At 41.5% G+C, this 22,717-nt stretch overlaps 1 protein-coding gene across 2 annotated transcripts in view; it reads right to left on the bottom strand.

Moving 5' to 3' along the window:
* The window catches only part of ppm1e (protein phosphatase, Mg2+/Mn2+ dependent, 1E), a 45,698-nt gene that overhangs the window by 7,517 nt on the left and 15,464 nt on the right, over positions 1–22,717 (bottom strand). For both annotated transcript variants that reach the window (XM_074611772.1, XM_074611773.1), the window contains 5 exons: positions 5,076–5,197; positions 1,748–1,947; positions 1,016–1,204; positions 730–873; positions 9–102 (listed from right to left, as the gene is read on the bottom strand). In XM_074611772.1, coding sequence (XP_074467873.1) covers positions 9–102; positions 730–873; positions 1,016–1,204; positions 1,748–1,947; positions 5,076–5,197 — 749 coding nt within the window. The remainder of the gene's footprint in view (positions 1–8; positions 103–729; positions 874–1,015; positions 1,205–1,747; positions 1,948–5,075; positions 5,198–22,717) is intronic.

The raw sequence follows: 22,717 nt of genomic DNA, 5'->3' as shown, positions 1-22,717 counted from the left end.
TAGTTTACCTATTGCTCTGGATACAGACAGACTGCCGTTAACCCTCCATGTGCCGAACCAGATCACACAGCCTCCCAGAGCCTCGATCCTCAGCTTCTCATCCTGCAGACACACATGTTGGATTTAGTGGTGAAGACTTGTACGTATGTTATTTAACATTCACATTAGCTAATATTTCATTTAAAACCCCAGTTATAAATTAAAATGCAATTAGGGCTGCTAATCCAGATCAATCGCAAATTAATTGCACATGTTTTATCTGTTTTAAATGTACCTTAAAGGGAGATCTGTCAAGTATTTAATCCTCTTATCAACATGGGAGTGGACAAATATGCTGCTTTATGTAAATGTATGTATATATTTATTACTGGAAATCAATTAACAACACAAAACAATTACACATATTGTCCAGAAATCCTCACAGGTACTGCATTTAGCATAAAGATTTAGCATGTCCGAGAAAAAAAGTAACAAAAATGTCTGAATAAATCAGAAAAAAGTCAAAAAAATGTCCGAGAAATGTCTGAAAAATATCAATAAAAAAAGTTTTTAAAAAGTCTGAAAAAATGTCCGAAAAATATCAGAAAAGAAGTCAGAAAAATGTCTAACAAATGTATGAAAAAAAGTAAAAAAGAAAATTTCCGAAAAGCTATTGTTCTACATCTCAACCAAGCATGCATAAGCCTACAGTAATATATAATGTTAGTGAGTGATAGATGTGTGAGTTACCTCTCTGTCTGGTTTGTGTGGCTTCATCAGCTCCACCACTTGTCCTTTCCTGACCAGAATGACCTGGGAGTCTCCCAGCCAGGCCACGTACAACGTCCGGCCCCGCAGGAACGTCACCACGCCCGTCGTGCCGCAACGCAGGTGCTGCCAAACACACACAGTAGTCAGTGTTACAGTAGTCCGCTCACACACCAAGCAGCAGCTGCACCACGACTACTTCATGTCTTCGTGTTTGGTCCGGTGTAAATAACTGTGAATGTGTTTCTGTGTCTGCAGGTGTTGTTACCTCTCGTGAGGCCTTCTTCACGAAGCGCTGATCGGTGACCCTGAAGGCTCTGCAGAGCGCCTCGATCGGGTCCGTGTTGAAGCACTCCTGCTGGACCAAGTTGACGTGGAGGTGGTTGGCAGCGTAAATGGCAGCGTCCACACCGCCGTGACCGTCAAACACTGCAAAGTAAGCCTGTTCCTCCTGATCCTGAGAGACAGAACCAGCATGGTTGATATTATAGTAACACTACAGGTCTGCAGGTAAATATCAGGATTCAACAGGTTGTTTTTTTCCCCCAATAGACCGTAAAGCAGGGGATGCTCTAGGGCGGGGCTACCTCGTGATTGACAGGTCGCTACCACGGCGTTGTCCGTGTTTTCGTCTTCCAACTTTAACCCTTTTTCAGTTCATGAAAGTTCATTATAACCTTTTTGGTCGCCTAAAAATGTCTAATTCTGCGTTCGATTGTACTTAGCGCCACGCTCTAGTGTCACTTCTGAATCTGGGAAACCATCAGAAACTCAGCTACCAAATTTGGAAGACGGTTTCAACGATTTTAAAAGGTATATAAGGATTCAAAACTGTCATTGATACAATACAGGATTGCACAATGAAATGTATAAACAGATATTTAAAATAGAATATAAACAATAAAATAGAACAAACGATATAAAAGTAGCACTAAAGGACGTACACCAGCTGGCCAGATGTTGGTGCTATAACGTGAAGCTTTTTTTGTCGTAGCTTTACCTGAACGTTGAAGAGCGAGTTGTAGTCGGGGATGATGACGTGCTTGTCCTCCATCTTGCGCCTCATGTTCTTGATGGCGTGGATGGAGGTTTCGTAGTACGGCTGTGGACGGCGGCGGTAAGGCAGCTCCTTCAGCCACAGGCAGCACATCTCAAACAGCTTGTTAAACACCAGCCAGGCCAGCTTCACAGACTCCATCTCTAACACACACACACACACACACACACACACACACACACACACACACACACACACACACACACACATACACACACACACACAGAGTCAGTCAAAGAGCTTGTTTATGATGTTCAAGGTAACTAAGTCGTAGCGCTTCTGATGGATTCCAACAGCGACGCAGAGTAAGGGGGGAAAATATCAAAACATCCATAGAAACGTCCCAAATCATGCAAGTAATGATTTATTTTCACAACAATAATTGTTCACAACAATTATTTAATGTAATTTAGCTGTCTACTTATTTATTTAAGTTAAGAGCTATATACATATATGTTTATAGGGCTGCAAAGAAGATTATTTACACTATCTTTGTAGTGTTCTTTAGGTTGTGGGAAAAATTTCAACTTTTTCTTTTTTTAAATAATGGAAATGAATAACTGTTTTTTTGTTTACATTTTCATTTTTATTTATCATTGTTGTAGGTCTATGGTACGACGGAGTATTAGGGCCACATTGAAGAAAAAAAATTGTAATCTGAGATTTCGAGAATAAAGTCATAATATTATAAAGTAGTAATTTTATGTTATTTTCTTTTTTTTCCTCCTAAACCTATGACTTAATTCTCGTAATATTCCGACTTTTTTTTCTCGTAAAGTTATGACTTTATTCTCATAATGATAATTTCTCATAAATAATTACGACTACTTTATTGTGTAAATCTCAGATGTTTTTTCCCTCAATGTGGCCCTAATACTCCGTAGTACATTGTCTCTTTGGCCCTCACTGCATTAGACTTATATACTATATACTTAGACTATAAACTGTGTTTCCTTCATCACAATGATCACATGTTTTGCGGCTCCAGATAGATTTTTTTATTTTGCCTAAAATGTCTCTTTAGATAGTAAAGGTTGCTGACCCCTGGTCTAGAGTTAAAAAAGTTAATAAAATAAAATCGTAATACTTAAAAATCACACTAGATATTGAATCAGCAGCTAAGTATGGTGAACGTATTGAATCAGGAGATGGGTGAATCGTCCCGGCTCTGGTTTTTATCAGCTTCTATCTTCTCTCATCTGGATTTTAGCGGCCGGACAGACAGATGATGTTTCCAGAGATTTTTAGGAGGTAAATTAAACTAAAAGGTTTTCATTTAATTTTTCTGCTTTGTGGAGAATCACATTTTGAAAAGTCTCCATCCCCAGTCCTCCAGGGACTTGTTTGACTTTTCCTCTGTCATAGAGAAGTGAGTGGAACCGAGGCGAGCCCGGAGGAGGCATCAGGCTTCATCTCGGTGTAATAACAAAGACGCAGACTGTGTGTGTGTGTACATGACCTACTAATGTTAGCTGCAGGTATAATAGTCTGTCCCGTCTCTGCCATTGTCCTCTCTCTCACGCTGCTCTCCCAAATGTGTTCTCAGTGAGACAGAGACAGGCCGGCCTACACTGTGTCCCATTTCCTCCCTTCTCCTTCTAAAAGTAAAGCACATCAAACAGCACCCCGATACGAGACTCCACTTCAAGGCTTTACCCATAACACCTTGAAAAGAAGAAGTAGAGTGCAGCGAAGCGACATCAGACGGGCTGTGATCGGCTGTTATACAACACAAGAAGTTCTTACTTTGAGAAAACACACACACACACACACACACAGCTGTTCTCCAGCTGTTCTCCAGATGTTCTCCAGAGCACCACGCTTTGTTCACCAGATGTTTTTATAACAATCACCACCCTGATTAAGGCAAGATAACCAGAAATGTTTGCTACAACACAAGAAGAACAACAAAGATGGTTCCCCACAAATCCAGTGTCTGGCTAGTAGATTTATTCAAGGAAGACATTAGCTTTTTCAGACCAAGTACAAGTACTCGCCGATACCGAGTACCGATACGAGTACTTCTCTGTGCCTAAAGACCCTCGTTAACAGCCAGCTGGAGGGTGTGAGCGACACACGGCAGGCTGGGGAGTCCCGCATTCGAGGCGGTGCGCCGCGACCGGCTCTAGGTCGGCTTGGAAAGGCTCGGGGCGAAGGTGCTTCCCGGGGGCCGTGGACAAAGCGTCACCGGGGCGGACTGTCCTTAGTGCGCCCCAACCGCATTGTGCCCCCAGGGCGGGGCTCGGCCCACGTGAAAGGCGCCAGGGGTCTGCGGCGATGTCTGCAACCCACCCGACCCGTCTTGAAACACGGACCAAAGAGACTAACGCACGTGCGAGTCAGAGGGTGCAAGCGAAACCCCGTGGCGCAACGAAAGTGAGGGCCGGCGCACGTCGGCTGAGGTGGGATCCGGGCGCATCACCGGCCCGTCTCGTCCGCACCGTCGGGGAGGAAGAGCGTGAGCGATAGGACCTGAAAGATGGTGACGAGAGGTTAACGTCACTTTGCCGTAAAGTGGTATCGGTGCCGTTGTATCGGAGCTGTTTTGCGAGTACGAGTACATGAGCACAGTATCGGACCCGATATCCGATACTGGTATCGGTATCGGTGCATCCCTAGTACATATCCATATATACAGATTGTAGTTAAATGATCAACATGTGTTATATTCTGATGAAAAAAAGGGTTTCTTTGGAGCGTTATTTATCCTCCTTCCTGACAAGCTACCACGACATGGTTGGTACCGATGGATTCTTTAGGTTTTCTAGTTTCATATGACATCATGTAGCTTCACTCCTGAACCTCTTAGAGCCTCTGAACGACAGTAAAGTCAGTCGGGATCGCCCGCGTTAATCAGAATCAGAATGGTGTTTATTGCCAGGTGTAAGAGGTATACACTAGGAATTTTCTTTGGTTTTGTTGGTGCAAGTCAAACAGTAACTGACTGCTGCACATTCAACATTATCTAAGCCTTCAGTCTCTATCCGTCAAACTACACTTTATAGTTTAGAAGTATTTATAATAGTATTTAGACTATAATGAGAGTATATTCAGAGTAATCCTGAATCTGTTGGGCTGCTGTGAGTATGTTTTAGTCCGCCCTCTAGCGGTCAAACACCACTTAATGCAGTTTTGCAGGGGAGAACTAGGACAAAGCCCTGGTGGTTAGATGCCTGCTGTGTATGTGTGTGGGAGACCTAATTTGTCTATACATGTGTGTGTGTGTGTGTGTGTGTGAGAGCGCGGTCTCGTGGGCTCCCCGAGGACTCACGTGGTAATGGGTCAGCTCCATCTTCTACGGGCTTGTTGAGGTGGTGGATGGTGAGGTCGGTCTGCAGGAGGCTGTCTGCTGTGGCTCGGGCCAGGGCCGCCGCCAGGGAGCACGGGCAGTTACTGTGAGAGGAGACAGACGACACGGTTATGAATGGGTCAGGAAGGACAAATCATGTTACCGTAATCCTCTGTGGAGATCAACAATGTCTTCTATCATTCAGCTGGATTACGGGACTGAATAACGGTGGTTTTGCTATTCATAGAGCTGTTAACAGAAGTGTGTTTCTCCTTTCTAATACAGAACAGAGCGAGACATTGACATGGCAGATATTATCACAGATGTTCAGCGTATACAGCATGTCCAACGATATTAAGAAACTGCAGTACGGAAATGTCAAGAGTCTTCATTACATACAGTAGTTTGTCCACTCAAGAGCACGGACAAGTTTTTTTTATATTGTCAAAAACAGAACATGTTAGGGGTAGGAAAAAAAAACTATATTTGCTTCATGTGAGCCTATGTGGAGGTAGAAGGAAGTTACCGCTTTTATTGTGGTAGTCTGAGTAACGTGATGTCATATCCGTTCTGTATCCGTCAACCAAAACAAACCTCAGAGAGTCTAAAACGTTGGAGGGTCAGCGTGGATATGAGCTGCACCCTCACATGTTAAATCCAGCGTGGTAAACACTACACATCCAGTAAAGGATGGAAACACTTTGGGTTTCACACATTGACAGGAAAAGCAGAGCTAGACAGAGCAGAGCTAAAGCTGCACGCTAACTTCTAAAAAAGGACAAAATATGTCCGAAAATAAGTCAGAACAAAGACTGAAAAAAGGCAGAAAAAAACCCTAAATATTTCAGAAAAAGGCCGAAAAAAATGCCAAAAAATGTCCCAAAAAAAGGCCGAAATATGTTCAAACAAAAGACCAAAATATGTCCGAAAATAAGTCAGAACAAAGGCTGAAAGAAGTCAGAAAAAAAGGCCGAAAAAATGCCAAAGTATTTCCCAAAAATGTTCCAAAAAAAGGCCGAAATATGTCAGAAAATAAGTCAGAAAATGTTAACAGGAAACGTTATGGTATGGCGGTAAGGTGGCGATCGAGCCGTCCGTCGCTCTCGTCTCTGTGGTCAAATGGGCCGACGCTACGACTGCAGAGCACCCAGATACTAACATTACTGTTCTCTGCATTGAAACGGCCCCGATGGAGCTGACCATGGATGGATAAAGAGAACGGAGCTGACGGGAGAGCTAGAGACCACCTTGGAGAAGTTACAGGAAGTAGTAACTAAAAACTAATAAATAATTCCTGACAATGATCCTGATATATTTGACTTCAGGACATCTCTGACTACATACATGCTGAAAATCAAACATTCTTACTGGATTAATTTAGATATTTTTCAAAGTAAAAGTCTCTAGAAGTGTATGATTCAACTTGTTCCCTTCATGGTCTAGTGGTAAAAAAGTTAACAAAAATCACAATAAATCGTAATATCGGATCACATTACATATCGAGTCGGGAGATCGTCCCAGCCCCGGCACATATCTTGATCACACTCACTTAAAAAACTAATTTAAAGTATCCTCATCAGAAATATTTATGTAAAGTTTGGAGTGTTATTTAGCCTCCTTCCCGACAAGCTACCGATGGATTCTTTAGGTTTTCTAGTTTCATATAATGCCAGTATCTAAAACTGAGCCCGCTATGACCTAAAAATCACAAGTTATGTTAATGCAATAACGAATTTGCGTTATTATCGCGTTAACTCTGACAGCCCTACGTAAAACAAATATCAACAGATGTGTTATACAATATGTGCAAGCTGAAAGTTTGGCAAAAGAAAGGCCGAGGAAAACAACACAAATTAAAAACCCAACTGTCACAAAGCTGAAAACAGAAAACTCTCATCACTGCATAGATTTTAAACTTAATTTAGGACTTCCTGTTAGACCCACATACATCCTGTCAGCTGGAGCGAGCTGCTGCCAGTAATTTGTGCCTTGAAGATTTTTTTTAAATGATATAACAGCTCTGTTTGAGAGCAGCGGTACATCACCACATCTGGCCAGGACTGTGTGTGTGGAGGAGGAGGAAGAGGAAGGAGGTGGGTCTCCTCTTCAGGTTAACCAGAGTGTTGGGAGGAAGAGGAGGAAGAGGAAGAGGAAGAGGAGGGGGTCGTTTGAAGGACTGACGGCTCGCTGTGCACGAGTCACCGAGATAACTGGGTCACCTCCAGATGCAGGTAACCATGGTAACCCAACTTCTGGATGCTGTCCCTTCTACATTCAAATAAGGTTGAAAATAAACCTGACCTGACGTTAACGGTTTAATTAAGCAGTGCATTGCTTTGCTTCCGTGCTGGTAATCTACTATAGGTAATACACTGACTATGGAGAAGTACGTCATCCAACCCCACTTTAAAACATCTGAATTATCCTTTTAAGGAGCGACGGACAAAGCTCGCTTCAGTGCTCTATAATTAAAAAAAACTATTTATTCATGTCTGTCCTGAACATGCAATATATGGTAATCTGCAGCCAGTCACAACTCAAATACTTTATTCTTGATACATGTAGGGAAGTACAAAAACTTGAGGACGGTCTAATGTGGAGTTTTGATTTGGTTTCATTCATAAAACAGTCAGATAACAGGTCATAGGTCAGGTCAGGTCAGCGGGTCTTAATCAAGGCTGAAGTCAGGAGAGAATACCCTGACCCTTTTTCATGCAGTCATTCGGGGGGTGTCTCGATCGGTTAACTGGGACAACAGGTGGGAGATGATGAGTCACATTCAGACTAGTACAAGTACAAGTCAAGTACTTCCCCAAAACTCAAACTAAATAAACAAGATGATGGTTATTAACTCGAGTTACAGCCACGCTAGCTGGTAAAGTTTTGAGCTGATGACGGCGCTACACGAAAAGTCAGAGGAGCAACAAAGTTATTACTCAAAACCACAAACATCAACCTCATGGTGGCGCTAAAGGGAACGTCAGAGGATCCCCAAAGTCATTAGGGTTCATCTTCTGGGGACCATGAATGTCCGTACGAAACCTCACAGCAATCCATCCAATAGTTGTCTAGATATTTCAGTGTGGATGTAGTGGTGCACTAACCAATCAAATAACGGACATTGCAATTCGCAATAAAAACGCAAATTCGTTTTAACGCCACTAATTTCTTTAACACGGGCTCAATTTTAAAGCTTGAAAAACTAGAAAACCTGATGAATCCATTGGTACCAACCATGTCATACTAGCTTGTCAAGAAGGAGGATAAATAACGCTCCAAACTTGCGCAAATTTTTGGCATTTTTCAGACATTTTTCTGATATTTTTGGGATATTTTTCGGACTTTTTTCAGACGTGTTTTGAATATTTTTTTAACATTTTTCGGATATTTTTCGGACATTCTTTAAAGCCTGAAAGAGGGAAGATACTGGTATCATATGAAACTAGAAAACCTGATGAATCATCTGTACCAACCATGACATACTAGCTTATCGTGAAGGAGGATAAATAACGCTCCAAACTTACGCTGAATTTTGGCAATGAAAAACTGTCATGTCCATTTTCAAAGGGGTCCCTTGACCTCTAACCTCCAGATGTGTGAATGTAAATGGGTTCTATGGGTACCCACGAGTCTCCCCTTTACAGACATGCCCACTTTTTTTTACATATTGTTTTATGCTAAATGCAGTACCTGTGAGGGTTTCTGGATAATATCTGTCATTGATTTGTGTTGTTAATTGATTTACAATAATAAATATATACATACATTTGCATAAAGCAGCATATTTCTCCACTCCCATGTTGATAAGAGGATTAAATACTTGACAAATCTCCCTTTAAGGTTCATTTTGAACAAATAAAAATGTGTGATTAATCAGGATTAAATATTTTAATCGACAGCTCTAATATTATAAAATATGAAGTGGTGGAACAACAAACTGGCACTGACATTTATTATTCTGTTAAAATAAAATGCATCCCAAGATTTACCCGCTGAACACAACACCATCTTTCTGGACATGTTATGTGTTAATATTTTAATTTGCACGACTGTAAATGGAGCTCTTGCTGGTTCATATTAATTTAATTTATGTAGCAGTGCAGCAATAACAAGCTGGATGGATGGATGGACGGTGTGATTTTGCACACTTGAAATAGTCACTGCGGTGCATTTAATTTACTTAAATAAATGTGGGGCTGGCTGAGTACAACACAGGGACGTATTCTACAATTAAAGGCTGTGTATTCAGTGTGAAAAGGGCCTCTGTGGCTCTTATGTAAAAGGACAGCTTCAACATCTTTAATGAATTCAGCTCTGCTCCTGATAACTAACAGACGAAGAGATGATGTTTGTGTTTGACTACGACGTACTAGCGTCAGAGTATTTCCGCTAAATCATTACATCTCTCCGTTGGCTTCTGGTTAATTTCAGTATTTGATTATAAATTCTTGTCGGTGGTTTTGTTTCACAGCATCTCTCTGTGATGCTTCATCATGTACGGGCCTGCCAGACCTCTGAGGTCATCTGTTCAGCATGCAAAGTTGGTGAAACTGTAGTGGGAAGAGAAACAAAGCCTTCACAGTGTCTCTCTTGCATAAATCCTCGCTGTGCTTTCCCAGAGAAAAACCCCTGAATAAAAAGAGGAGGAAGTAAAAACAGCAAATAGAGTTTGTAAAATAAAACAATCACTAAACTTCCTGGTGAAACAAAACATCTTCAAATTCTACATGAAAACATATTTACTTCCCCAAAATAATACATAATTTAGCAACACTTTTAAGTTTTAATATGAACCCTTCAGGATAAAAACAGGATGACGTTTTATAATTTAGCGCAACGAAAACAAACAACTTCACAAGCAGCTGCTGTTAGAGCAGCTCCGAAGTTAACACAGTTATAAAACACTTCACTTTGTTTTATGTTGTTTTTTATTGCATTTAATGTGTTATTTCTTTATAAACACACTGCTAAAGGTCTCTGCTTTTGTCACTTTTCATATCTGCAGTAATAATCTGCCTCTTGTAGTGTTGGAAAAAGTTCAAATGTAAAGTTGAGACTCGACAGGGAATATTCCTCTCTCCATAGCAACCACAGAAACTACAAATAACTCCACTGACAACCATCTCATACACAGAAATAGTTAAATGTATTAAAGGCAATTACTCACTTCCCTCCTGACACCATACTAGAATATATCCAGACCCTTTGTGACGGGTTTTTTCCGCATCATGCACAAACATTTCAACAATAAAGAGTCAGGGATGGAGAGTAATTCACACCTGGTGTTAACATGAGATGTGAACGGATCAGTATCCTTAGAAATAAGGTTCATATTAGATGATCTCATACTTCATGATTTACAACTAGGGCCAGCTTCAGTGACTTTAAAGGTGGAAAATCTCCAGTTAGAAAAATATGCATGGTCTACGGAAGCCATGGAAGGCAAGCGAGATTTGTTTTTTCTGGTGATCCATTTCCTGAGTCCGATCTAAATTATTTTCTCCCCTGTGTGGAATTTTTTTTGCCAGGATAATCTTTCTAAATTCCTTTTTTTTGGTCTAAAATAACTATATAACTATATATAAATATATATGTAAATAATATATTAAATTAAATAACAAAAAATAAATATATGTAATGTAAAATTAATCAATAAAAACTACAAAAAAATAACAAATAAATAACTATTTATAATATAAATAAAATAGATATATGTAATGTAAAATTAATCAATAAAAAATAAAAAAAAATAACAAATAAATAACTATAAATTAATTAATAACAGATTAAATAAAATGTGCAATCAAATAAATAATAAAGTAAATAAAGTTTAACACGTTGTGTTTATTTTTAATGATTTGCTGTTCTTAAAACAATCATAAATATTCTTAATCTGACCTTTTCTAAGATAAAAGAAGACGAGTTGAGAATCTCTTTAAATTAATTTTTAGTATGTCGTCTTTATATCAGAGATTATACATCGACAGCATTTAAATAAATTAAATCATTATGAAACGAAAAAGAAAAAAAATTTATAAACACAGGAGAGAAAATAAATGTGATCAGACTTAGAAAATGGATCATCAGAAAGAAAAAAAAATTCTCGCCTGCCTTTCAGGGCTTCCGTAATAAATGTCCAAATGGCTCGTAGTGTAGCAATAGATTTGGGTTATTCTTGTTAAAAGTGTCGTCCTTAGATTAACATGTTTAAACAGCTGCAGCCGCTGTCGGCATCAGAAATCAGGTTATCTGGACCAGAGATCTGTGGATCCAGTAATTCCTCTCCTCACTCTAGAAACTTATTTCTTCGTCGGGTCCTTGATTTTGTTTCTCAAACTGTGTCAAGGGCTCGAGAGAAACATCAGGAACAGAGCAGTTAAAGCATGCCCCCATAAGGCAGGAACCATCATAACCTCCTTGAAGATACGGCAGCTATATGGGGGAAATATGTTGAGGAGAATACGAGGAGAGGTTAAAATGTGGGTCGATACTGAGTTAACTTTACCCAGCTCAATGGGTTGTTTTGACCCAGTGCTAAATATTAGTCGGGTTATTTATTGACCCATATTAAAGATGGTTATTTTGATCCAGTGTCAGGTTTTAAAACTATCACAGATGTTTTGTTAGTTGTACAAAACAATGTGTGTATGACATCTGAAACTGGATACACATATAATTAACAATCGGTAATAGATACTGTTGTGTACGTTTAAAAAGAGCTAGAACAGATTATAGAAATAACACTTATGCTCGTTAAAACAACCCCTTGTCTTCTTGGGTTTCCTAACCACGGGTAAAGGGTAAAGTTAGTCAACTTAGCTGCATTTAGGCAGGCAGGGTTAATGTCGGTCTGAATGCAGATATTAGCTTCAGTTAAACTTTATTTTTTATTTTTTGCACAGAACAATGACTGTATATTTTGTCCCCCATCTCTTTACATTGGATTTAATTAGGAAAGAATGATAATACAGACCAAAAACTATTTAAAGGGACTGTTTGTAACCTTTTAAGCGTATACGTAAATGTAACGGCCACACGCGAGCGCACATATGCGCGCTCGCGTGTGGCCGGAGTCACTGCTCCTCTGCCTGCTTGCCTTCACTCATACAAGCCGCGTGCGTTCTCGCGTACTCGCTCCACCTCTCACGTGCATGCTGCTCACTCCACACTGCAGAAGAGTTAGTTTAGCTCTGAGAATATCTAGTGAATGTTCAGTGGACGTTTGTGCAGAAATAACTGCTGCAGCTCCTCCAGACCAACAGAGGTTTCCCGTGTCTTGTGAAGTGACGGGGCTCTGCAGAGAGAAACGTTATCGTCTCGTTACTGACCGGGTGCCGGTGTCTCCCTGTTCACTCCGGCTGCGGGCGGAGACGATAACGTTACTCGCTGCGGAGCCCCGCTACTTCAGCCTGCGCTGAAGCAGGAAAAGCCAACACTAGGATCAGCAGTGATTCATGGGGAGACCTTGGTCTGGTCAGCTAACATTACTGCCAAGCAGCTGAAATATAGAGTGATATTGTGCTTTTAGCTGACGTGTGTCTCCTCACTGTGTTGAGCGATGCTCCTTCATGTCTATGTAGAGCGAGCACAAGCGCCAGCAACAGGACGCTGACTTTCGTTGACTTAACGGCCACAGGTGAAGCTGTTAACAAGACATTTCTGATTCTTACAAACAGTCCCTTTAAATGTACATGTAGACATGTGAGTATTGCGTTACAACTGTCTTAAAAACTGTGAACCTATCCTTTAAATTGGATTAAATTAAGTATAGTATTATTTTATGTAACTTCTGTTTGCTGTACAAAAGCATCACGTTTATATATTTTTCCTCAATGTCATCTGTTAGATTTTCTTGACCTCTGCAGTATTTTCCAGAGAATCGTACACATTATTAATTAAGTATTTGCACAGAGCACTACATTTAAAGTATTTCTATGTATTTTAATTTTAGATGCATACCAAAGGCTAGTCATTGTCTCTTTATACTACATTATACTAGATGCTATAAAAATGAAAAGAGATGTATAACAAGTGAGAGTATGCTGGAGATAAAAGACGAAATAGAGAAGATAGAGATGAGAGAGATGAGGAGGCAGGGAGGGTTTATCTCAGTATTTGGGTTTGTTCATCACAGTGTCCTCTCCTCCATGTTTCCATTCATAGAAACGTTTCCCTCTCTCTCTCTCTCTCTCTCTCTCTCTCTCCGTCTCTCCGTCCTCACTCGCTCCACCACTGGCTGCCCTGTGGGGGTGGATGCTGAGCCGAGAGCCTCTGATTGGCTGCAGGTCACACAGGAGAACACGCGGCGCACCAATGGCGGTTCCCTGTGGCTCGTGCATCACAGTGAGGTCATGTGGAGCGGAGGAGGATTAAAGGAGAGCTTAATCTCAGTTCGCACCATCACACTGCAACAACACGACTGACTAGAGGAGACCGGCACTGGTTCAACTGGTCGGCTAAATCACACATTCGTAGTGATGAGAGAGAGAGAGACGCTCTTCTTCACCAAACTCTGCGTCTTCTCTTCTGTCTTCCTCTTATTTAACTGACTTACATTACCTCTGGGTAGATGCTAAACTGCATTAGACTAGTAAAAAGACTAGTCCATCGGTGACGTCTTCAAATGTCTTATTTTGTTGACAAAAAACAGCTCATAAGGTTGATTTTTCTGAGCTAAAGGCATCAACCAATCACGTTGTGCGGAACGGGTTGAGTGGCGCCTATATTTGTGAAACAACAACAACACGGCGTCCCAGTAGTCCGAACCAAGACGGCAAATTGTATAACTCCTTTCAACCTTGAGAAAGGCGGCGAACACCAGATCCACTCCTTCCGCTCTTACCTTTCACAATAAAAGCTTTTGACGTATAACGTTCACAGGCGAGTGTTTCGCATATTCGTGTTGTTTATTTGTCACGTCCCTGGTGTGTAAAGGTCTTAAGACACGTGGGATGTGCCGATATTATTCATTCTTCCTTGGACATGTATACAGCACATTCAGAATACAATCGTGTTTTTTACGGCAGTTTGCGACACACGGCGTCTTACCTGTTTATGTTCAGCTCTAGCCGACAGTTTGAAAGACTGGAATAGAGATGCATGCCCAAAAGAAAAGCCAACATCTCTGGTCGGAAGGAGAAACATGCCTACTTATAAACATTATGAAGGAAGCGTTACTCGCTGCCGTCGCCGCTGCCGCTCCCTCTCTCTCTTGCTTCACTACTCACTTCCCACGTACACACACATTCTACACACCGGCTCTAGAGAGGGACATTCGGGTTTTCACGTCGTCCACCGTAGCTCTCCAACACGCTTGGCACACGGGAGAGGCTTCAGTTGGTTGCAATCCCCACACCTCACCGCTAGATACCGCCAGATCCTACACACTAGACCTTTGATGGCGTAACCGGAGGACGGACGCCATGTAGGCGCTTCACGTTAATCGGAGTATGCACGACTGATTTTTAAACAGCCATATTACTGGAATATTCATTTTCATTAGTCATGTAAACAGCTTAGTAGGAATTAGGGATGCTCATTTTGAAAAATGTTCGTAACCGATAACCGACCCTCGTTAACCGATTATTAACCGACAAGATTTGTGCCTCGCATGCAGCGGTGCACCAGCTGCAGGAGCACAACAGATATTGGTTGACGGGAGTCTCCAGTTCACCGTCCGGGAGCGTTAACTTAGCAGCTACGATGCTGCGTGTAGTGTCGCGGACATGCAGCCACTTTCCCAGTAAAAATTTCCACCGCACATTTAGTTTAGTTTAGCAGGTTGTCAGCTGTGTGTCTGCCCGGCAGAACTTTAGCGATTGTCCAACAAACAGTGTGTGTGTTTGTGCTACGTTAGCAGCTCTAGCATTGCCGAAGGCTTCGTGCTCGCCGCCGCACACGTAGTCTGCGTAACTTTAGTGAGTTTCCAACAGACCGTGTGTGTGTTGGCGGTGAGTGTGAGGTTGTTGGTGGCGTTCTAGCTGTGACGTAGGTGTAGCAGTGTGTGGACAGTTTATTTGTTGGTGAATAAATGCTACGAAACTACAACTCCTCCGCTCCGCTCAAGCGAGCTGGAGAGACCGGAGCCGACTTCCTGTGTCCTGCAACTCCGGCGCCGCCTCTAAAGGTGGGCTGTTAACCGATAGCGTTAATCAGTTAAAATGCTGAAGAAAGATATTTGGTATGTTTGCTTAAAAAACGACTTGATTATCAGAATAGTTGATTAATCGTTTACGTCTAATTCTCTCATCATAACCCCCCCGGGTTGAAATGTGCCCTGGCTGTAGAGCTGTGCTTGCTGGAGTCAGAGGTGGTTACCTCCTCCTCCTCCTCCCGCGGTCTTCACCACAGTGTGCCGTTGCTTTTGTCCTCTCACGGGGTGCGTTTAGCTACAATAATGGTGCGGCGAAGCTTTGACAGGCTGCTCGCAGTGAGAAAACCTGCAGAGCTCTGAGTGTATGTGTGAGCAGATGACTCATGCATGCAGCCATGTCTTTCTTTGCTTTCTACAAGCTCGTTCTTTTTCTACAGAATTAGCCCCGGAGTGGAGCAACAGGGTTGTTTCCATGGCAACACAGAAGCGAGTGACTGACAGTCAATGGTGTCAGTCGTCCTGTTGCCAAACCCGCAGAACGAGCTCCCACTCGGTTCTTCTAAATATTGAACCTGTTCCGAGCCAAGCGGAGGTGAGAGAGGAGATCCACTGATGAAGGATGTCTCCTTCCAGACAGTCCTCATATTAGAGCTGGAGACGTCTCTGGGAAAATCCTCTGGCTGTTTCCAATCCCACAGATATAGTTATTTATTTTTTATATCCAATTTTTACAAAATGTGGTCACAGGAAATTGGACTTTAGTGTGTTTCTAACAACTGCTGTTATGTGAGCACAGTATTCTCAAGAGGGCATAACAGGATTACATAACACACAGAGCGGCAGTAACCTTTAAATCAGAGCGTTTCACTGCTGCTTCGCTCTCAAGATGGCTTTCAAATGACTTTGATGAATTAATTTGTCTCTTCACACACACACACACACACACACACACACCATGTGGCGCTGTAGTCTGTTCATCTGATGATGAGCTGTACTGAAGGAATTCACTGATAATTCATCTAAACGGCTCCAAATGTCCAAAAAAGGGTAAAAACCTTTTTGCTCTCCGAGATGTTTCTGGATTAATATTACTGCTGCATTAACGTGTGTGTTACATTTTACTGATCTAGATGTTTTTAAGTTGTTCTAATCAGAAATAAACATGATTTAATTATTTAATTAATTAAATTTAAATTCTCAAAAAACGTAAATGCCCCCCAGTACCTCAACCGTATATAAGTACAGTACTGTATATTAGCTAAAACAATGAAAAAACTTTGTTTTGTTGCTTTAAAGTTGATCAAGATTTGTCCTCTACTGATTATACTTACATATATTTACTTAAGGAACATTTTCAATGCGGGACTTTTACTTAAAACAGTAAGTCATTTTGTGACTTTTTTGGTCGTTGTATGTCTCTTTGTAGTCATTTTGCATCTCTTTGTAGTCATTTTGCGTCTCTTTGTGGTCATTTTGCGTCTCTTTGTGGTCATTTTGCGTCTCTTTGTAGTCGTTTAGCATCTCTTTGTAGTCATTTTGCGTCTCTTTTGAGTATTCTTACAGTGTTGTATTAGTACTTTAATCCTACTACTAGTACTAAACTCACATTGTAATACTTCAATGTGAAAAATACTGTATTTGGTCAAAAATAAAAACTGAAATCTAGTTTTCGACAACAGAGGAGCTAAAATAAAATATCTTAAATGTAGTAGAAACTCTCACAAAATGTAAATACCCCAGTACCTCAACCCGTTTTTAAGTACAGTACTGTATATTAGCTAAAACAATGAAAAAACTTTGTATTGTTGCTTTAAAGTTGATCAAGATTTTTACATATTTTTATTTAAAGGTCCCATATCGTGCTCATTTTCAGGTTCATACTTGTATTTTGTGTTTCTACTAGAACATGTTTACATGCTGTAATGTTAAAAAAACAACTTTATTTTCCTCATACTGTCTACCTGAATATACCTGTATTTACCCTCTGTCTGAAACGCTCCGTTTTAGTGCATTTCAACGGAATTGCAACGGAATTGCGTTGCTAGGCAACAGTGTGGGTCCATGTTTACTTCCTGTCAGCTGATGTTATTTACATACACTGCAACAGGAAATTATAATGTTTACGTTTAAAACCATGTAATTGTCTAAATATTGTTTTTTGTGACATCACAAATGGACAGAAATCCTAACGGCTTGTTTCAAACGCACAATTTCTGAATACGGGCTGTGTGTGTATTTCTCCTTATATTGAGCGTTTTGATAGTTTAACAGTATTTATATAACACTTAAACCTGCTTTATAATATAAAAGACATGAAAACTTCACTTTTTACAATATGGGACCTTTAAGTAACATTTTTAATGCATGAATTTGACTTGCATTGGAGTATTTTTAAAGTCTGGCATTAGTACTTTTACCTAAGTAAATGTTCTGAATACTTCCTCCACCGCTGTGTCTCACTGACCACGTTACAAGACGAGCTCATCTCCAGTAAACGGTGAAATGTGAACAGCGTGGTTCGCCGGCAGCTGAGGACCAGCAGATGTCAACAAAAAAATAAGTGTGTTCCCCCTCTCAGCAGTTCTAACCTTAAGTACACCTCTGGATGTTTTTTCGGGCGCTCTGCTGATGTAACGCGGTGCACTTCAAACGGCGTGGAAATGATGGAGCGACTGTGACTGCGGACGTCACAGAGTGCTGCTGCGTGTTCCACTTACCATGAAGTGCACAATGTTGGCTGCAGAGAGGCGTGTCTAATCCGCCATAAAATTAGAAAAACACAACAACCTCCACACAACCTGCAGTGCATCTGTGAGCGTTGTGTAGGCAGCGGGTGTACCGTTCCAACAAGACATGAGAGGTGACACACTGCAAGGCGTAAAGCTTTGCATGTGTCATGTTGTTTTGAACTGGTTGTGTGTCTGTTGTGGTGTAGTCAGTTTCCAGATCAGCCTGCAGCCCTCTGCTCAGCCTCCACACAGAGAGACTGGGGAAGTTACATGTGATTCCCACTGAGGTTTGAGAGCAGGCCCAGCGCCGCTCTGCACAAAGCCTTAAGGCGCTATTATGTAATCTACCAGCTGGATCAGTGGTGGATTGGTGAGAGCCCCATCATGCCCTGACCTGAACTATCTCTGGAAGCTCCTTTTTTAATTCAACCAATTTCACATAAATAACAGCGATGTCTCTGCGCGAGCTATAAAACGTTAGTGTTGCCACATCTCCAGCAGCTCAAGTGTCATCGATTCCACATTCAAACAGTCAAATTAGCAGCTGTTTGTCTGCCAAAAACATCCCGTCTCTTCTCGCCCAATGCATGTTTCACTTTCCATATTTAATCCTGCACTTTAAAGGAATAGTTTGACAGTTTTGGGGAAAACTAGGGCTGTCAATCGATTCAAATATTTCATTAATTGCATGATTGTCCATGATTAATCATGATTACAGCTTCAGTTTGTAGTCATTTTGCATCTCTTTGTAGTCGTTTTGTGTCTCCTTGTTGTTGTTTTGTGTCTCTTTGTAGTCGTTTTGTGTCTCCTTGTTGTTGTTTTGTGTCTCTTTGTAGTCATTTTGTGTCTCTTTGTCGTTGTTTTGTCTCTTTGTAGTCGTTTTGCATCTCTTTGTTGTTGTTTTGTGTCTCTTTGTAGTAATTTTGTGTCTCTTTGTGGTTGTTTTGTGTCTCTTTGTAGTCGTTTTGTGTCTCTTTAGTGTTGTTTTGTGTCTCTTTGCAGTCATTTTGTCTCTCTGTAGTCGTTTTGCATCTCTTTGTTGTTGTTTTGTGTCTCTTTGTAGTCATTTTGCATCTCTTTGTTGTTGTTTTGTGTCTCTTTGCAGTCATTTTTCGTCTCTTTGTAGTCGTTTTTCATTTTTTTGTAGTTGTTTTGTGTCTCTTTGTAGTAATTTTGTGACTTTTTTGGTTATGTGTCTCTTTGTAGTCGTTTTGCATCTCTTTGTAGTTGTTTTGCATCTGTTTGTAGTTGTTTTGTGTCTCTTTGTAGTCGTTTCGCATCTCTTTGTAGTTGTTTTGTGTCTCTTTGTAGTCATTTTGCATCTCTTTGTAGTTGTTTTGTGTCTCTTTGTAGTCGTTTTGCATCTCTTTGTAGTCATTTTGCATCTCTTTGTGGTTGGTAAGCATCTCTTCGAGTGTCATTTTGCAGGTGATTTGTAGAATATGGTCGTCCTTGACCTGAACACCTCTCCTGTCCCTCAGCCTGTTCTTCCTCTCTGCTGCAGCCTTGTTGGTGAAAAACAGCCAAGATTCAATCACTTCCTCTGTAATTGATTCATTTATCATTTATCATATCTTTGATATTCTACAACATCTAGAACAACACAGTTAAAAGATTTCCTTTAAGGCTGTCAAAAGGGAAACGTTTTGGTTGCAAAGAGAAAAGTCACTTCAAGCCTCAACGTCCTGACTTGATCCCGTCCCGACCAGCTGTTTTTAACCGAGTATTAAATTGCTTAGAGGATGAAAATGACGGTTGATTGTGATACTGGCAGAAAACAGCTGTTGTGAAACGTCTCCTAAATAAATGTGACCTCGACCCCGTAATGCTCCACAAACTTGAATTAAACTTAAAATCCTTACCTCGTAATTAAAATCATAGAAGCGTTTTTAAAGCAGCTCATTTCTTATGTAATCGTTTCACTATTTTAGAGTCTGGCTGTCGTGCTCCGCACCGAAACAGCTTTATCACATATACTGTTTATATAAGACTTAAGATAGTTATATATATTTACGTAACTGTATATATTCCTTGTACATATATTTTTGTTTTTCTTTAACAACTAACTAACTGTTCTGAAATGTGTTTTTTGGTGTTCTTTATACTACGATATGATTTAATTCATTATTGTTCCTCATACAGCCGTACATTATTATAACAGGAAATAGGTATTAGTAGGATCAATTCATAGTTGGTTCTTGGTCTTTTCTTGGGATTAGTGAAAAGACCAAACATTCTTGGTAGTCATGTGTCTCTTTGTAGTCATTTTGCATCTCTTTGTAGTCATTTTGCATCTCTTTGTAGTCATTTTGCATCTCTTTGTAGTCATTTAGCGTCTCTTTGTAGTTTTCATACTTAGTAGTTTTAATACCTATAATACTTTGTATACTCATTATTGTTCATTATACAGCCTTACATTATTATAATTTTTGTAAAGTGTAAAATTAATTTAATAAAGTTTTTACCGTGATGACATCCAGCAGTACGACTCTTTGACCTTTTCTCCAGGAACTCTTTCACACTCAGGTAAATTAATGATTCTGTGCGTGGTATAGCTTTAAGCTCAACTTGCCCTTCTCTCCACCTAATTCAGCAGCTTTCAGCTACTCTTCTCAAGGTCAGACAGGTAGAGATCCTGCACTATAATGTGAGCTGCACTGCTTTGCATTCAGTTCCACAAGCATATGACTCATCATTTGAATTATGGGCACCTTGTGTGAACAAAGACGGGCCGGCAGCAGCGGCAGCAGCAGCAGCAGCAGAGTGGAACAGCTTCTGCAGAAGTGTCGATCCATAACGCCGTGAGAGGGAAAGGAGGACACTGCACACTTTTGAAGGTCATTGCACTTCCAAAAATGGGGCCTCTCCAGAGCTGAAATTAATTAAGGCGCCTGTTTTAGAGACATCAATGTGAGCCACTGCTGGAAAGACTGGTGCTTCTCCAGTCTGTAGCCTACAGTCCAGAGTTATATATATATATATATATATATATATATATATATTATAAACCATGCACCAACAACGGACTGTAAGTAAGAGTCCCTCTTGCTGCTGCAGCTGTTTCACTCAACTCTTTTTAAGAAAAGTAATTCATATAATTGTAATAACTCGTGCAACATCATTGGTACTGAAGCATCATAAATTACATCCTATTGAAACACAGTCTCACGGCAGTGTGTGAAATAGTCACGAGTAGGGATGCACCGATACCGATACCGGTATCGGGTCCGATACTGTGCTCATGTACTCGTACTCGCAAAACGGCTCCGATACAACGGCACCGATACCACTTTACGGCAGCGTGACGTTGACCTCTCGTCACCATCTTTCAGGTCCTATCGCATGCGCTCACGCTCCACCTCCCCGGCGCTGTGGGCGAGGCGGGCCGGTGCGCACCGGCCCTCACTTTCATTGCGCCACAGAGTTTTGCTTGCACCCTCTGACTTGTGCGTGCGTTAGACTCCTTGGTTCGTGTTTCAAGACGGGTCGGGTGGGTTGCAGACATCGCCGCAGACCCCTGGCTCCTTTTACGTGGGCCGAGCCCCCGCACTGAGGACAGTCCGCCCCGGTGACACTTTGTCCACGGCCCCGGGAAGCACCTTCGCCCCGAGCCTCTCCAAGCCGACCTAGAGCCGGTCGCGGCGCACCGCCTCGTATGCGGGACTCCCCAGCCTGCAGTGTGTCGCTCACACCCTCCAGCTGGCTGTTAACGAGGGTCTTTTGGCACAGAGAAGTACTCGTATCGGTACTCGGTATCGGCGAGTACCCAAATGTAAGTACTTGTACTCGGTCTGAATAAAAGTGGTATCGGTGCATCCCTAGTTGCAACACAGTCTCACAGCAGTTTGTGAAATATAACGTATTTTTCGTGCTTTTTCCTACGAATGTCCTGCAACATGTAACGTACATGTCGATTTCCGCTCCAGTCTGCTCTTCAGTGTCCCTTTGTCAGCAGTAACATCTGTGTGTCTCACTGTAGCAGCGTAACGGCTTGTTGCACAACAAGAGGGGCTGTAGTTTCCTGTCTGTGTGGAGTTTGCATGTTCTCTCTGTATTTGCATAGTTTGCCTCCGGGTGCTCGGCTTTCCTCCCACGTCTCTGGTGAACAGGAGACTCTAAAACGCTCCTGACTGAGTGTGTGTGTGTCTCTGGCCCTGCCCCAGTGCATGCTGGGACAGACTTTACTCCCCAGTTATAGGAGGGTACATCAAATGATGTCAATGTACATCCAGGTGAGCATTTCGTTTTAGCCATGGTGCCCTGACTACTATTATTCAACACAAATAAAACGACAACGGTCTAACATGAAGAGTCTTTCTTTATAAAGGAAACTTCTTCTCTGATGGAACAGAACAAAGAGTTCATTATACTGACTACAGTCACATGTTGTTTACCATCATTGTTTCATGGTTGTTCTGGTCGGAGGATGTGAATCAAATAGTGCCGGCTCAACAGTTGCCAGTGGTGGCGGAGGGCAGTGACTGAGGCTGGCTTCTGTCTGTGCTAATCCCAGCGAGACAACTCTGATTAAAGGATTACTCCTGCAACTAATTTCTAAAGGCTTGGATAGCCCAGACCGGAGCGAGGAGGCAAAAGAGGAGATGGATGACTGGACTGAGAAAAAACTGGACGAGGATGGATGAAGTTAAAACACCCCAAAACACGTTGATAAGCATCTTCACAATACTTCCACTCTCCAGTGTTTCTCTAAGACAGAATGCCTCAAAGTCACAGAAAACCCCTAAAAGGAGGCTGACGGAGGCTGACGGAGGCTGACGGAGGCTGACAGAGGCTGACGGAGC

Source organism: Sebastes fasciatus, chromosome 16 (assembly GCF_043250625.1).
Source record: "Sebastes fasciatus isolate fSebFas1 chromosome 16, fSebFas1.pri, whole genome shotgun sequence".
NCBI classification, from domain to species: domain Eukaryota; kingdom Metazoa; phylum Chordata; class Actinopteri; order Perciformes; family Sebastidae; genus Sebastes; species Sebastes fasciatus.
This window is presented reverse-complemented; position numbering and strand designations above follow the sequence as displayed.